Below are 15,859 nucleotides of genomic sequence, written 5' to 3'. Positions count from 1 at the left end.
CCAGTGGGTACTGGGAATGCTAAAACCATTCACCTAAATGAATTCAAAATACATATTGTTTTGGGCCAAATTATAGTGTCAAGCTCAGACTATATGTATTTATGTATGTTGGCAGAACAGGCCTCTTTTGGGGCGCCAGTTTTATCCTAGTATTCTGTGCCCAGTTGGGTTCCCATCTCTCTCTCTCTCCCCTTAAACCCATGAATTTCCTTGTATTTGGTTTCAGAAGGGCAGACAAGAAGCAAAGTCAAAGTTTCACAACCCCACAAGGGAACAGGGCCCCAGAGGACTTGAATTCCTAGTGAAACTTAGAACAGAACGTATGCCTTTGCCAACAAGCTGGAACTCTCTGAGGTTGACTTGAGATGGGGGCAGGGCGTGGGGACAAGATCGAGCATTGTGCTTTGGGCCAGTCTCTGCTAAGAGCTACAAGACAGGAATACAAAGTAGTCTGAATTAAAGCAAACAGCCAATGCTTCCTTTGGCTGGCCTCTGCCCAGAACTATTCCCTCATAGAGCTCACCAGTTTATCAAAACATTTAAGTGGTATTTCAAAGATGCTGGGCAGAGAGATTCATCCAAATAAATGCCTAAAACCTAATAACTAATGACAGGAAAGTCTGATTCCAGTAACCGTTTCCACTCCAGTCTTCTGACATGTCTAGAGAATTAGTGGGAATATTGTTTTCTGGTGTTGACTTATCGGGGCGGGGTTAGGGGAGGGGGACCTCTTATTCTTTTCCCTGCCTAAATAAAAATGGAAAAATTGGGACGAAATATTAACTTGTAAAGCAAATATGGAGAAGACAAGTGTAAGGGATGAAACAGGTTGCTGGGTTTTTTTCTTTTAAGAGTTTGTCTGTCTGTCCTTCCATCAAACTCTAAGCTCCGTGAAGGCAGGGGAGTGTGTCTTGTCTTTCCATCCACACCTATATCTGCTGTCTACAACAGTGCCAAACTCACAGTAGTTGCTCAGTCAACATTTACAGGAAAGAGGAACAGGGGGGATCATCTCTGTCCATCTTAATCCTATGTAATAAAGAGCTAATATGCTAATTAGACCAAAAAGCCCAAAGACCTTCCAGACAAAGACGGGACTTGCAAGGGCTGGCCGCGGCAGTCGAGGCTGTGAGTACTAAGCCCCTTGCACGAATTTCATGCACTGGGCTCTAGTTTTATTATAAAAAGAAACAAGATATGAAAGACTGAGTTTTGGGGTTCTGCATATTTTCAGAAGAAATTGCTACGACTTGTGTCCAGCCTTCCTGTTTCAGGTGAAACCAAAGGAATAAACTCACAGGGGGGCATTAGAAGTGGCCCTTTTGTCTTCAAATTTCAGTTGCCACATGAAAACAAATATCAAGCCTCCACGTGTCCTTCCAGCCAGGTGGGTATGCCATGCACTCTCCCAAACCTCAGGACAAAGCCCCCAGTGCTGAAGCCTGCACCGTCAAGCTCCGTGAAGCTGCAGGAAACTGTGCCATCAGATAGTGAGCCTTCAGCACAGCAGGTTGCACACCCGCGGATGCAGCCTCAGTGAGTAGGCTCAGCTGAAACGTGCCCTGCTGGGCCCGCTGGTGAGAAGAACACACAGATGGTAAAGAGCTGCTATCACGAGGCGAGGCTTCTCAAGACATTCGTCATCTTCACCAGACAACGCAGCAGCAACTTCCAACCTCCGATTTACGAGGGGGAAGCAGTTCTGAAAACTACACATTAGGAATGCACCACGGCTGTGGTTTCAGGAAGGTTCTCAGAGCTTGGGACCAGGCGGGCACAGCTGTTGGCAGTTCAAGTATAATCTTCCTCATGCTCAGATACAAAGGCAAAGAAATGCAGGCAATGCACTAAGCTGCCTATTTTTGTTTAATTTATTTCTTTTAAGACCACCTCCTTGCAATTTCCAGAGAGAAAATACAAAACAAGAAACAGACTTGGTTTCAAATACATAAACAGTGTGCTGGAGTTTAGAGCACTGCTGATAACATTGTTACAGAAGAATGTCAGCTTACTCCAGGGCACTTCAGTATTCCTGAGGAATAAACATGATTTCTCTTCTCCTCCCACTGAGATGTTCTCAGGTGTTAAGTCACTGCTTCTGCTCCTGTAAAGTAAGGACACTCAGGTTACAACTGTACCGATGGCATTGTGACAACTCCCTCTAACTTGCTGCTCCAGGACCAGTGGGCCTTAAAGCTTACCACCCGGTTTACTTTAAAACTGTCTCAAGCTCTGGCCGGGTAGCTCAGTTGGTTAGAGCATAGTCCCAATTTGCCAAGGTTGTGGGTTTGATTCCTGGTCAGGGCACATACAAGAATCAACCAATGAATGCATAAACAAGTGGAACAACAAATCTCTCTCTTTCTCTCTCAGCAACCACCACCACCACAAAACAACACCAACCAACCAAAAAAAAGAAAAAAACCCGTCTCACAAGGGGACTGTATACATCCTGCCCAGGTTCTGAAGAGAGGTTCCCCAAACTTTAAGGAAGGAGAAAGTGAAAGGAGCAGAATAGGGCTAAACAGTTGGTACCGGAATAAGCATATTCCTAAACCCATCAAAGGGACAGATGACAGGTGAGTGGAAAAAACATGAGTCCAGAATCAAACAGCCCACTAATGATGGGAGCTTTGGCAAGTTTCTTAACCTCAGTAAAATTCAGATTTCTCATCTTCTGAATGAGGATAATAACATCTCGCTCACAAATCTATTGGGGGCAGGGAGGTCTAGAGAAAGAACACAGAGCACCTAGGATGACCCACAGGGCATAACTGGCACTCAAGAAGCAATTACCATAATATGACCACATCTGAAAAGCCCCAACTTGGGACTTTGCTCCTTTTTAGAGAATGGAGGATGACAACATCGAGGCACAGACTCAAGTTCAGATAAAGTTACAAGGCCATTTTGGAGCAGTACACACAAGGCTGTAAAAAATGTAACAATATTTTCCACAGTAACTTCCATCCATTAAATATATAATATGCATATAATCACCCCTGAGCCATTATCCATGGCAACTCAGTTTGGAACATTTCAAACAATTAAAAAACCTGAAGCTCCTCTCCTGTTCCTTTCGGTTCTCCCCCAAATTCAGCTGTGGTGCCAATAAAGTGAAGAGCGGGGGAGAAGTGGAAACTGCCTGTCGTCAGCTGTGCGCCACACAGCTGAGCCTCCTCTTGTGCTGTCCCTCTGATTACCTCACCCTGGCTCTGGCGCAGAGATGGTTCATTAATATGGAGAGTGGCGAAAGGCCTGCTACTTCCTAACTGGCCAGCTATCCCTGCTCCCAATTCTCTCTCCAAACACACATAGGATGGTCGGTAGGCAGCTGACACTGTGGGCAGGTTCTATAGAGAAAGGCTACCAAGCTGTGGTGGGGTGCTATCCTTTGAGATTTGGTGACAGCTTTTGACCGGAATTGGGACATTCATTTGTACCACATTCCTGCTCTACTTGTTATTATGATGGAACAATGGACAAGTCAATCAGCCTTCCTTGGTTGCCCTCAACTACAATAACGAACATATCTACTTATATAATACCTCACAGCTTAAAACCATATTCACATTTAATTCTCACAACAATCCTATAGGTAGAAAGCATTACCCTCATTTTACAGATAGAAAAGAGAATCTCAGAAATGAGTAACTCAAGACCACATGGGAAGCAAGTGACAGACCAGGACTCACATGCAGGTCTCCTGGTTCTGTGCTCTTTCCACTAGCCTCCTGAGGCTGCTCAGATCACAGTGATTCTAGCTCACAGGTAACCAAGAAGGCAGATGATTCTACATATCAAGGGAATGTGAAGTTCCTCATTGAAGTTTGTACTGCTGTAAAGGTTATGCCTTAGTAAGCCTGAGGCAATTAACACATCTAATAGAATCCACCATTTACTTCATTCATTTTACATTTATTTGAGTGCCTACTTTGTTCCAGGTCCTGGGGATACAAAAATAAATACACTCCTCTGTCCTTGAGCACACAGCTTCCCATGATCCTTTCACTTACACCCCATGGTAACCAGCCCTATAAAGTACGGCATGAGAAAGAAACATTGCTACGGACAGTCTTCAGGGAATGTGCCAGCTTCTTCCCTCTTGAGGCAAGTGCTATATTTTTCATCTTGTCTTCATCGTTAAAGATCCATCTGTAGGCAAGGACTTTGGCAGAATTACGTGGGACATACAGTCAAGAACCTGCCTTCTTCAATAAAAAGCAGAATAATGACTGAGGCCCAGAAGTCTGCAAGTTTAGTTTGAGTATGTATGAGATGTTTACAGGGCACTCTGAGATCTTGAACAAAAGTGCTACTTATAGATATTTAACACAAATCTACTTTACTACGATGATTCACTTTCAGGCAGGTTTGTCAGTTCCAGTCAGCTAACATATGAGCAGAGATCTGAATGCACATATGCATCTCCAGGAAGAGGGGAGGGGAGAGACTTTAGGAACCAAAGCGGTGTCAACATCACTAAAAGCCAAAGAGCAATTGGGATCTCAGTGGTACCACGTGACATGCACAGTTTATTCATTATATATACTATAAAAAATTCTTCAGCGACTGAGGAGCAAGCTTTTTCTTTGGAAAGAAAGAGAAATATCATATCGGTACATACTTTGACATATTTTCCATGTAGAAGGTACGGAGCCTGGAAATCATGCTGACAGTTGGAGTAGGCCATTCCCAATCCCATGCCGGAACCAAAGGCTAGTGGCCACATTCTTCCTAGTGAGCAGAAAAGGGAAAGTCCCAACAGGGGACCATTAGGAGCAGATACAGCTTTTTTTCTGGCTCAAATCCACCTACTGAGGGTTCAGTAAATAGTCAGCATGCACCACACAGATGACACTATGCCACATTTTGTCAATGTTTCAACAGTCAATAAAAGGAAGAGGGAGGCTATTGGTAAACTTATTAATTTACCAAGTACTTATTAAGTACTTATGCTGCCAGGTTTGAGGTATTAATAATGGTAGATGTGCATCGTATATAATGGTACACTATAAAAAGAGTAGACATACTTGAACCTTTTAACTTCTCTTTATCAGTTCTAATCATTTGCTCACTTAAACCATTTTTTTAACTCTAAAAAAATATTTCAGTAAGGTGCTTGAATTTTTAAAATATCTAAGATTTTAACCAATATTTATATATTTTTATTATAGTAAGTCATAAGGTTTACTTAAGCCAATACTGTAAATGATTATTTCGTATCAGCAATATGTGTTACTTATGATTCTCTAGTTATGGATTCCCACTGTTCTTGATGGAAAGAGGTCAACAGCCAAACTTCAGCTCCTCTACAGAATGAAAGGGATATAGCCTATTTGCTTAGAATAATTTCTGGCCTACTTGTTTTTATCACTAGCAGAACTCTCATTTTCAAGTTCCTTTCCAAAAAAAATTATAATTAGAAATATTTGAGCATGTAGATTTGGCCAAATGACTCACTGGCATAAAGTACATTTTAAAATGATATCATATTTTTGATATCAAGCACCTGACTCAATGCCCAAGGGCAATGCTGAAGATGCTCAACCCATTTTGACCTCTTTTGAGTCCACACTGTCTAGCTACCTAACCCCATAAATGGCTGGGTTGGCAGTCGTGCAGATGTGCCTTCCAGAAGTGTTCCTGCTACTGTATGTACACTAGGACATTATGCTAGAAAGACAGCCATACTTACTTATATTTATTTATTTTTTTAATATATTTTATTGATTTTTTACAGAGAGGAAGGGAGAAGGATAGAAAGCTAGAAACATCAATGAGAGAGAAACATCAATCAGCTGCCTCCTGCACACCTCCTACTGGGGATATGACCACAACCAAGGCACATGCCCTTGACCGGAATCGAACCTGGGACCCTTCAGTCCACAGGCCGACACTCTATCCACTGAGCCAAACCGGTTAGGGCAGTCATACTTACTTTTAAAGAAGGTAAGTGAGAAAACAAGTCCTAATCCAAAACCAGTACCTGTGAAGAGGAGGGAAAAAATATTACATCTCATTAATAGTAACTTGACAAAAAAATAAAACGAACATTTCATAAATGTGAACATCTATAATGATTTTTTTTCATAATTTGGTTCACAGTTGATTTTTTCACTTCTAACCTTCCTTCTTGTTATCAGAGGCTTTTTAGATGCCCTTTGTCCCCTGCCCACAACAGGGGCTAAAAACGTTATTCTCTATTCTGTCTAATAAGTCTTGGGCGGTGAGAACAAGCTGAGAAACTGTTCTTGAGGAGAGCTCTGCACCGCTGGGGAATGCCTTCCCACCCTCCTCTGCAGGGCGCCACAGCCAGAATATCAGAAATAATGATGTCAACTGGAAGCTCCTATCATTTCAACAGTTTGAGTGAAGATGGAAAGGAGTGAGCCAGAATAATTCCTAAAGGTTGTCACAAGTCAGAGTGTACACACGTGGAGCTTAATCCCCTCCCCTCATTTTACTCATAGGGCATTTTTAACCACTATTTTCCAAAATAAAAGAACACACACAAAAGTCTATCTTAATGGTTTGGTAGAAAAAATTTATAAATATCTAATTTTAAATTAAATTTCACAGGCATCTAAGCTTGAAAAAAAGGACCAAATCCTAATTTTTACCAGTATTTCTCAAACATTGGTCATTCTAGTGCTACTGTCAATTTCTGCTACATCCACACATCACCTGTATAATTATTTACTTAATAGTTTTTTTGAAAAATTATCAATGCATGTATTTAATTAAATAATTTTAGCCTCAACTTAAGTAATAATATTGGTATAATCATAGATTTGAGTGCTAGCTATATTTTTTCCACAAAGTGTGTTAAAATGAATATAGAACTGTAAAATAAAAATATTTGTCTGTGGTACCACTTTAGGAAAAAAACATCACCTCACATACTACTGTAGTGATACATGTCCCAAACTTTGAGATAAACTTATTTTCCCATTATCAAAAAATTTATATATGCCAAGGAAGAGAACCAAAATCTGATTTTTTCCCTTCAGATTTGACAGCTGTCTTTGCACCTTTCATAGCATGCTGATGCTCTTTACTAACTGTCCGTTCCATGATCCAACGGAGCACCTGACTAGCATCTTTACAATTAACCATTTGTACGCCATAAGCGTCTACAGACGCAAGCAGCAGACCTTTTTAAATTAAATTCAAAATATCGTGGCAGTTAACTGATTAAGCACCACATAAAAGTCCCAGTTCTCATTTGCCTGAATGGTTTTCAAATCTGTGCTACTGACATTCCAAGAGCTTCCTTCCTAGCTAACCATGATTTTAGGCTATCACAACGTGAACATTCAAGTACTCCTCAGTCTACCAATCTGACCCTTTCTGCTCCAAACACAGAGAACTTCATCAGAGCAAGCAGGCTAACCCACATCTTTTTTTAAAATATGTTTTTATTGATTTCAGAGAGAGGAGGGGAGGGGAGGGGAGGGGAGGGGAGAGAGAGAGAAACATCAGTGATGAGAGAGAATCATCGATAGGCAGCCTCCAGGGATTGAGCCTGCAACCAGGGCATGTACCCTAACCGGGAACCAAACAGTGACCTCCTGGTTCATGGGTTGATGCTCAAAAACCACTGAACCACAATGGCCAGCCCACACCTTTTTGTGTGTGTGTTTTTTAATCCACCTATGCAACAATCCAGTTGATGTTGGCTTGAGGAAAGTATTTATGCTATTACCCGGAGTGATTTCTGATAATTCTCCCCTATCATATATATGTGGCCATGATGTATGTTTCTTTCCTCTGACTATATGCTACACAAACATGAATTTTAATTAAAAAAAATTTATTACTTTGCCCTGTCCAATAGACCCTGCATTAGGTAATGATTTGGTGCCCAACTTTACTATGCAATATTTAAAAATCACTCATGTCATCCCAATTTCCATGTAATTTTAAAAAATGGTAGAAAACTAGTCAGTTTACAGACCACAATGATTAACATACTCAGGATCGACATAATGAGAAAGAAAAGGAACTAACATTTCAGTATTTCCCATAAATACCCAACATTTTCTTCCTTTCAAAAAATTATTAAACCAAACAACCTGATATGGTCTTACGCCCCATTTTCCAGACACAGAAAATAACGTGCTCAAGGACACTGTTTAGCTAGTGGTAGAGCAGTGAATTGGGCCCAAGTCTGCCAGACTCCAAAGCCACTATATCACGATATGTCCTGACATTGGATTCCCCTACAATATTAACCCCAAAACAATCACTACCTCCCAAGGGAAACTGGAGTATCAAGATTTCTACTGCCAGTTCAGTAAGATACAGCCAAAAACAAATTGTGCTTCCTATGCAACAGGCCAGAACACTAGGCAACCAGGTAACAAGTCTACACAAGGCCAAATGGGCTTGTTCAGATTCATTCCCAGACTAATCCGACCGCACATGTCACAGAACAAATCTACCTGGTAGGCATGAGTCAAGAACTTCAGAGAAATGGGAGCTATCGCGATTGATACTCCTTGGCGAGAATCTGTGTTGCTTGATTTATAAAATGGCACAGGGCTCAGTTTCAAAACGACTTGCCTCACCCCCTTGCAGCTGGAAGATGAGTAAGACAGTAAATTGGTACTAGAAAATGAGGTAAAGGATTTGGACTGGCTTACAGATTTCAAACCAGGCAATGGGATGGGGAGGGAGGCCAGTAAAAACATAATGGCTTACAATCAGAGCTTTTGGTCTTCTCCATCTGGAAGGCAATTTTTTGGCAAACAAATCAAAAGCCCAAAAGGAAAATATTTCAGCATTTTTCTTGTCCCTCTGACTCCATCCCTGTCTCTCCTATTTCCCCCCCAAGGAAAAAAAGCTCTCTGATGCTCGATTTTCCTAGCAGTAGACCAAGAAAGATGCTAAGCCCACTCCTAACGTATCGCTCAACCACAAAGATGAGAAATGCTTCAACATCAATCAATATAGAGTAGAAAACCTTTAATCTCTAGACTTCATTTAAGTTCAGGTATATGCCCAACCACCTAGTTTTGCAAGTATAGTATAAGGTTAAAATCATATTTCAGACTAGCCAAAGACAGGCTGTCCTCTACGATCTGTTAAATTGAGCTGCTGCGTCTTCAATTCTTTTTTTTTTTTTTAATATATTTTATTGATTTTCTACGGAGAGGAAGGGAGAGAGATAGAGAGCCAGAAACATCGATGAGAGAGAAACATCGATCAGCTGCCTCCTGCACACTCCCCACTGGGGATGTGCCCGCAACCAAGGCACATGCCCTTGACCGGAATCGAACCCAGGACCCTTGAATCCACAGGCCGACGCTCTACCCACTGAGCCAAACCGGCCAGGCCCGTCTTCAATTCTTAAGAGTGAATCTCCCCCTCCATTTCTATATTTTTAAGACACAAAATAACAAGACTATCCTCTTCAGAAAAAAAATACATAAAATGATTTTTAAATGCCAGTGTTTTACTTAAAGTTAACTATCTCAGTTATTTAAGAGACAAACAATGGTGGAACTGATGAGTTTTACAGGTTCAAGTTCTCACATGCTCGATTTTCTTTTAAAAGGCAACATGTTGCTTCAAAGAAAGTCCCACCTGATCAGGGGACACCAACTCTGCAGCTGTTTCCACTAAAGATTGGCACCTCTACACCAGGTTTAAACTTCATTAACAATAAAACATGAAAGGTTTGTCTTACAATAAAAACAAACCAACATGGAAAAGAGAAGCGTTTTCTCTGCCTTTGGCCACTTTTTTTCTGTTGTTGCATGACAAGCTCCCTTACAGGAAAAAAGCCAAAGGAAAAAGTACAAAGCATTTTTCACCTTCCCTGGAAGCAAATATTTAACTACGAACACAGTTTATATAACTCTGCCTCCCCCCACACAAGCCTGTTCTTTTGGTCCACGCTGTCTGGAATGACAAATAACCCTAAAGTAAAGAAATGCCTGATTACAGGTACACATCTTCCTCATGGCACAGCCCAATTAAGAGGAGAAGATGGAGGGGGGGCGGGGGCAAGAAAAAAAAACACCCCACAACAGAGGAGCCTTATGGAATTGACATTAGGCAAAGAGCCCATGCTCTGAAACCATTTCTTTTGGAGAGGAAAAAGAATTGGCACAAATTCTTTCGAAAAGAAATTACTCCAAATCAATCTAACCCTGCACTTTAATGCATGCTTAGTGCCCAAAAGGACATCATAAAACTGGCTAGTAGATAAACACACATTTTTAGGAAGAAGCAACTCCCTAACAGTTCATCTGATACTATTTTAATAACAAAACAACAGAGAACTCACTCCCACTAACTACATATAAAACATTGCCTTATCTTATGCCCAAGTGAATTCTGTAATAAATTAAAAAGAACTAATAGAGGTATGCCAAGTGTACACATTAAGCCACATTCTGTGTAAGAAAGAAGGGGAAATACACGCTGATGCCTATTACTGTGACATATGGATAGTTTCCAGTTAGTCAATGAAACTTTATTTAGAAAAATCTTTGCCCTCACCATGCCACATGTCATAAAGCTTTACTCACCGCAAATAAGTGGGAAGCAGACATAATCAGCAAGAATTAACAAGCAGTCTACATATCCCGATTGCAGTCTTGGGGGAGAAATGTACTTTGGATGTTAGTGCCTCAACAAAACAAGCCAGAGCAGCGCATGCTCCTGCCCAATCCACTTTGTAAAAGTTGCCAACTGCCAATGGACTTTCGATTAAGATGGGATAACTCATTGTTTGAAGAGGCGCAGAAAAAGCAAATCCTCAAAAATCTTCTTAGAAAACATGTCTCTAAAATTTCAGAGGGAGGAAAAAAGTCCACAAACCTACCTCATTTGTCTATTTAGTATATGTTGTTTATATGATAATTAAGATCTCACTCCAGCTCACAGTTAACACTTCAAACCAAGCTCCTAAATTCTAATATATAGTTATCAATGCTAAGTTTGATCTGTAGCTATAAATTAATTGAAATAGCAAAGCAACTCCATTTTAATTTGTACAATATCATTTATCAAGATATATGAGCAGAAACTTTGCCATAGGCAACTGGCAGTTTATAAATATGAGAAGCTACAGGGATTACAAGCAAGTTTTTAAGATGTTAGTAGCCATGAGCCAAACAACTTTATTCTTAAATGTCTGAAAGAAAAGATACAGCTTCCAGAAAATGCAGGGCTCGTTCTCCTGCTGAGTGGAATGGCAGGAACACGGATGTTGTAGTGAGACAGGCTAAGTTCAAACCACTGCTGACTCCTGACCTGCTGGCTCTCTGACCTCCGGTCAATGACTTAACCCCGCACAACCTCAATGTGTTCATCTGTAGAGTGAAGACAATCTTCCAGGGCTGCTGTATAAGGAAAATGTAACGTATATAGCAGTGTCTGATAGAATTTAACAAGTGGTAGTAAATTCTGCCACCGCTTTAATAAAACTCAAAAGACATCAAAAGTGTAATGTAAAATAGCCCGTCCAATGTAGCTCAGTGGTTGAGCATGGATCTATGAATCAGGAATTTGCGGTTTGATTCCTGGTCAGGGCATATGCCCAGGTTGCCAGAACATTCTTCAGTAGGGGGCGTGCAGTAGGCAGCCGATCAATGATTCTCTCTCATCATTGATGTTCCTCTCTCTCCCTCTCCCATCCTCTGAAATCAATAAAAATATATATATTTTTGAAGGTGTAATATAATAGTTAACCCTCTATTAAAATGCCAGTCACTGACTCATTCAGGATCACACTGAGGGTGAGCCACAGCTGAAAGTTTGATCCTTTCCCCTCTCTCTTTGCACAGTTGACTATATTTCATTGGCATCAGCAATTGTTTCTAGGAATACATCAGATTTTGATATATATTTTAAATAGGGGATTCCTTTAGACTTACTGTTGAACTAGAACACTTTGCTCTAAAACATTATAAAGATTTTCCTAGAGCTATCTGTGTTTAATAAAGCTATATTTATGCTTTGAACATGGATTACTATCAAATTGACCTATTTATAATGGGCATGTTTTCCTGTTCAATCACGTTTCTATCAACACTATTACAACCATCAAATGCACTTGCTATGACAGAACAAACATGAATGTGCTTTTATAGAAAAGTACCCTAGGGACTGAATTTAGTCAGAACTACATTTCCAAGAAACATTCCTGATTTATGAAAGATGCTCAGGGCCCAATTTATGAGGGGGAAAAAAAGTTTTCAGTCAGTTCCAAGCTGTGTTACTTAATCCTTTGAGGCAAAGACAGATTGTCCCAGGTGTCCATGTGTAAATGCCAAATCATGTGAATTAACCAAGAAAGAGTGCCAGACCAAAGACCCAGAGATGGTAAAATAGGTCTGTGTTAATCAGCTTCTCAAAAGTCAACATTGCTGCAGGGTATAGAGGAAACAGATTAGGAAAGTAGCTATTTAACAAGACCTTAACCTTCCTATGGCCATCCAGACTAGACCGAGGCTAGAACATCTATAGGAATTTCTAGGTGGACATCAACTGCCCACATTCTGACCAGAACAAGTAAACCAGTCAGCAAAAAGGAGTAAAGATAGGGAAGGTAAACGTGGAAGGCATTACTGGTAAGTTCTGCTTCAAGAAAAGCCAAATTCACAAAAGGTTTCTTTTGTAATGGGTCTCTGGGCACCACATTTTTTTTTTAATTCATTAATCTGAGAGAGAGGAAGGGCAGGGGTGGAGGAAGGCGCACGAGAGAAACATCGATTTGTTGTTCCACTCATCCATACATTCACTGATTGATTCTTGTACATGCCCTGACCAGGGATCCAGCCCACAACCCTGGCGTATTGGGAGGATGCTCTAAACCAGCTGTGGGCAAACTATGGCCTTCGGGCCGGATTCGGCCCGTTTGAAATGAATAAAACTAAAAAAAAAAAAAAAGACCGTACCCTTTTATGTAATGATGTTTACTTTGAATTTATATTAGTTCACACAAACACTCCATCCATGCTTTTGTTCTGGCCCTCCGGTCCAGTTTAAGAACCCATTGTGGCCCTCGAGTCAAAAAGTTTGCCCACCCCTGCTAAACAACCTTAACTAAAAAGGGTCCTTTTTAAATGAGTGCAAGAGCATATGATCCAACTTTCAGAATCCTGACAGCCACACAACTTTCCAAGAATGCACAAATCAAGAAACATGTTATACACCAAAAAAAAAAAAATAGAATTAAGTTTCAATAAATAAAAGATGCATTACATTTATTTAGGGGGAGGTACTTCGGAGGTAACAACATTTACAGTGTCAGGCACTGTATTATGTTTCTATACATGATTTCATTTGACCCACAGAACCACCTTTTAGGTGTATCCTAATCCGGTCTTACAGAAGAGAAAACAGTGCAGAGGGGTTAAGTGACTTCCCCAAGTACACACACCTGTAAAAGTAGAATTCAAACGCAGGCTGTCTGTGTCCAAAGTCATGGCTCTTTCCTATACACCGAGATAAACCTCAGAGAGAGATCAGTGGCCCTGTCTATTGTTACATGTGACAACAAAGTGTTTTTCTGGACTGTATCACTATGCCTGCGTAATTTATGACTATGTTACTCTTTAGTTCCTCAAGAAAATAAAGACACCACAGATATCTGACTTATCAGGAGTGGTAACAAAAATCTGAAATTACTCAGAAGCAATGAGAAAGTCAACAAATGAAGCCAGGAAATACTTCCCTGTGCACTGACTGGCGATAAATTAATCCAAATGGGCTGAGGGCTGATAAATGACTCCAAACTGCTCAAAAGGGTATTTTTTCGATTCCCTTCCCTCCCAACACCTCTAGTCCCTCCTCATCAATATCAGTAACTAGATTCTCCTCCTTGTGGAAGTAAAGATAAGAATCAGGGACCCAGTGTACCCTATGTACACCAACACTATAGCTATTATGTTGTTGCCTATTCCTGATTCAAATGAAAAATTCAACCGAGAAAAATTCAGCATTTTCTTTTCCTTACATTTAGTTGATCAACTTTTACTAGCATTTATTAAGTAGAAGGCACTGAGAATAGATTTGTTTCTTTACTCTTGGAGCACACCACTCCAGTATGTAGTATTTATACTTTGAAAAGTGAGGAATGTTATATAGTAGTTATACTTCAGTTATAAAGTTATATGGGCTTGGGGGTAAGACAGGTTAATTAAGCATGATTGAGAATACTGGTTAGTTACTTAGTAGTTGTGTGTCGGTCCTTGGGTAAATTATATAACTTTTCATATGGAAACTAAGACTACTAACATTAACAGTGCCTATCCCTTGACTGGGGACAGTGAGATGAAACAGCATAATGTGTGCAGAAAGCTTGGAAGAACAGTTCATTGCAGAGTCCATGTCCTTGTCTTTTCCCACAAAAAGTCTTTCAAGAACAAATCAATCCCAGCCAGTGTGGCTCAGTGGTTGAGGGTCAACCCATGAACCAGTAGGTTACAGTTCAATTCCCAATCAGGGCACATGCCTAGGTTTCAGGCTTGATCCCCAATAGGGGGTGTGAAGGAGGCAGCCAATCAATGATTATCTCTCATCATTGATGTTTCTATCGCTCTCTTCCTCTCCTTTCCTCTCTCTAAAATCAATAAAAATATTTTTTTTAAAAGAATAAATCGAAATGTTAAGTATTTACTGAGCACTGAAGGGTAAAAGTACTGGGTTCAACATGGGTCAGAAATAAGTAAGACACTGTCTCTCTTCCTTGGGGAGCTTGTGATCGAGAAAGGATAACAAGTCATGTATCCATAAAAGTGAACAAAAGCAGGTCCTCCGGTGTCCTGAGAAAAGGACAGTGTTCTCCTGAGATTTTTTTTTAATCTTCAAAAAACAGGTAGCATCTGAATTGTCTTCAAGGACAGACTTTTTGCCCTGGCCAGTTTTCTCAGTGGTTAGAGCATTAGGCCTGAACACCAAATGGTCTCGGGTTTGATTCTTGTCAAGGGCACATACCTAGGTTGCAGGTTTGATCCCCAGTCCCAATCTGGGCCTGTGCATGAGGTAACCAATCGATGTGCCTCTCTCAGGTGGATGTTTCTTCTCCCCCCCGCCCCCCACCCCCAATCCCTCCTTTCCATTCTCTCTAAAAAAAAAATCAATGGCCCTAGCTGGTTTGGCTCAGTAGATTGAGCATTGGCCTGCAAACTGAAGGATCCCTGATTCGATTCCGGTCAAGGGAACATCCCCGGGTTGTGGGCTCAATCCCCAGTAGGGGGAGTGCAGGAGGCAGCCGATCAATGATTCTCTCTTATCATTGATGTTTCTATCTCTCTCTCCCTCTCCCGTCCTCTCTGAAATCAATAAAAATATATATTTTTTAAAAAATCAGTGAAAAAAAAATCCTCCAGTGAAGATTAAAAAAAAAAAAGAATAGATTTTTTAACAGCCAAAGTTTTGGGGGAATCGGCATACATTCTACCCGATGGCAGAAAAGCAGGGCTTGTGTAGGGAAATGAGGGGAGGGAGAAGGTCAGAGGTTTAGCATGAGGCATGCCTTAGAGAGCAGGAGATAAGGCTGGAAAGGGGTGGGAGCCATTCTGAAGGCACCTGAAGCTGGGCCAAGGAGTCTACACAGCACTTAATTCAGCAGGCAGGGGGCTTCCCTGAAGAATTCTTAAAGAGGCTAACAAGACTGAGACTATGCATTAGGAGATTCATCTGACTAAGGTGTGTAGGATTACTTGGAAAGGAAGAGACATTTTGCTGGCAGAATTTGTAGCACTTAACACTGATTAAGTGTGTGTATGTGTATCTGGGGTTTTGGAGGGTGCAGTGGGGAAGGTTGTCGAAGAAAACGCTGAGAACTTCTACCTGGATAACTACAAAAACATCGGTGTTATTTATAAGTCATCAACTT

At 40.8% G+C, this 15,859-nt stretch overlaps 1 protein-coding gene across 1 annotated transcript in view; it reads right to left on the bottom strand.

The window, feature by feature from the left end:
- Positions 1 to 1,848: 1,848 nt before the first annotated feature.
- Positions 1,849 to 15,859, bottom strand: part of MICOS10 (mitochondrial contact site and cristae organizing system subunit 10) — a 31,623-nt gene continuing 17,612 nt past the window's right edge. Inside the window, exons 2-4 of the mRNA XM_036349079.1 lie at positions 5,942 to 5,989; positions 4,628 to 4,737; positions 1,849 to 2,104 (exon numbers count right to left, since the gene is read on the bottom strand). Of these exons, the coding sequence (XP_036204972.1) occupies positions 2,090 to 2,104; positions 4,628 to 4,737; positions 5,942 to 5,989 (173 nt within the window). The 3' untranslated portion in view covers positions 1,849 to 2,089. The remainder of the gene's footprint in view (positions 2,105 to 4,627; positions 4,738 to 5,941; positions 5,990 to 15,859) is intronic.

The sequence above is a fragment of the Myotis myotis genome, unplaced genomic scaffold (assembly GCF_014108235.1).
Source record: "Myotis myotis isolate mMyoMyo1 unplaced genomic scaffold, mMyoMyo1.p scaffold_m19_p_2, whole genome shotgun sequence".
NCBI lineage: Eukaryota > Metazoa > Chordata > Mammalia > Chiroptera > Vespertilionidae > Myotis > Myotis myotis.
Note: the sequence above shows the minus strand (reverse complement) of the source record. Positions and strands in the feature narration are given on the sequence as shown.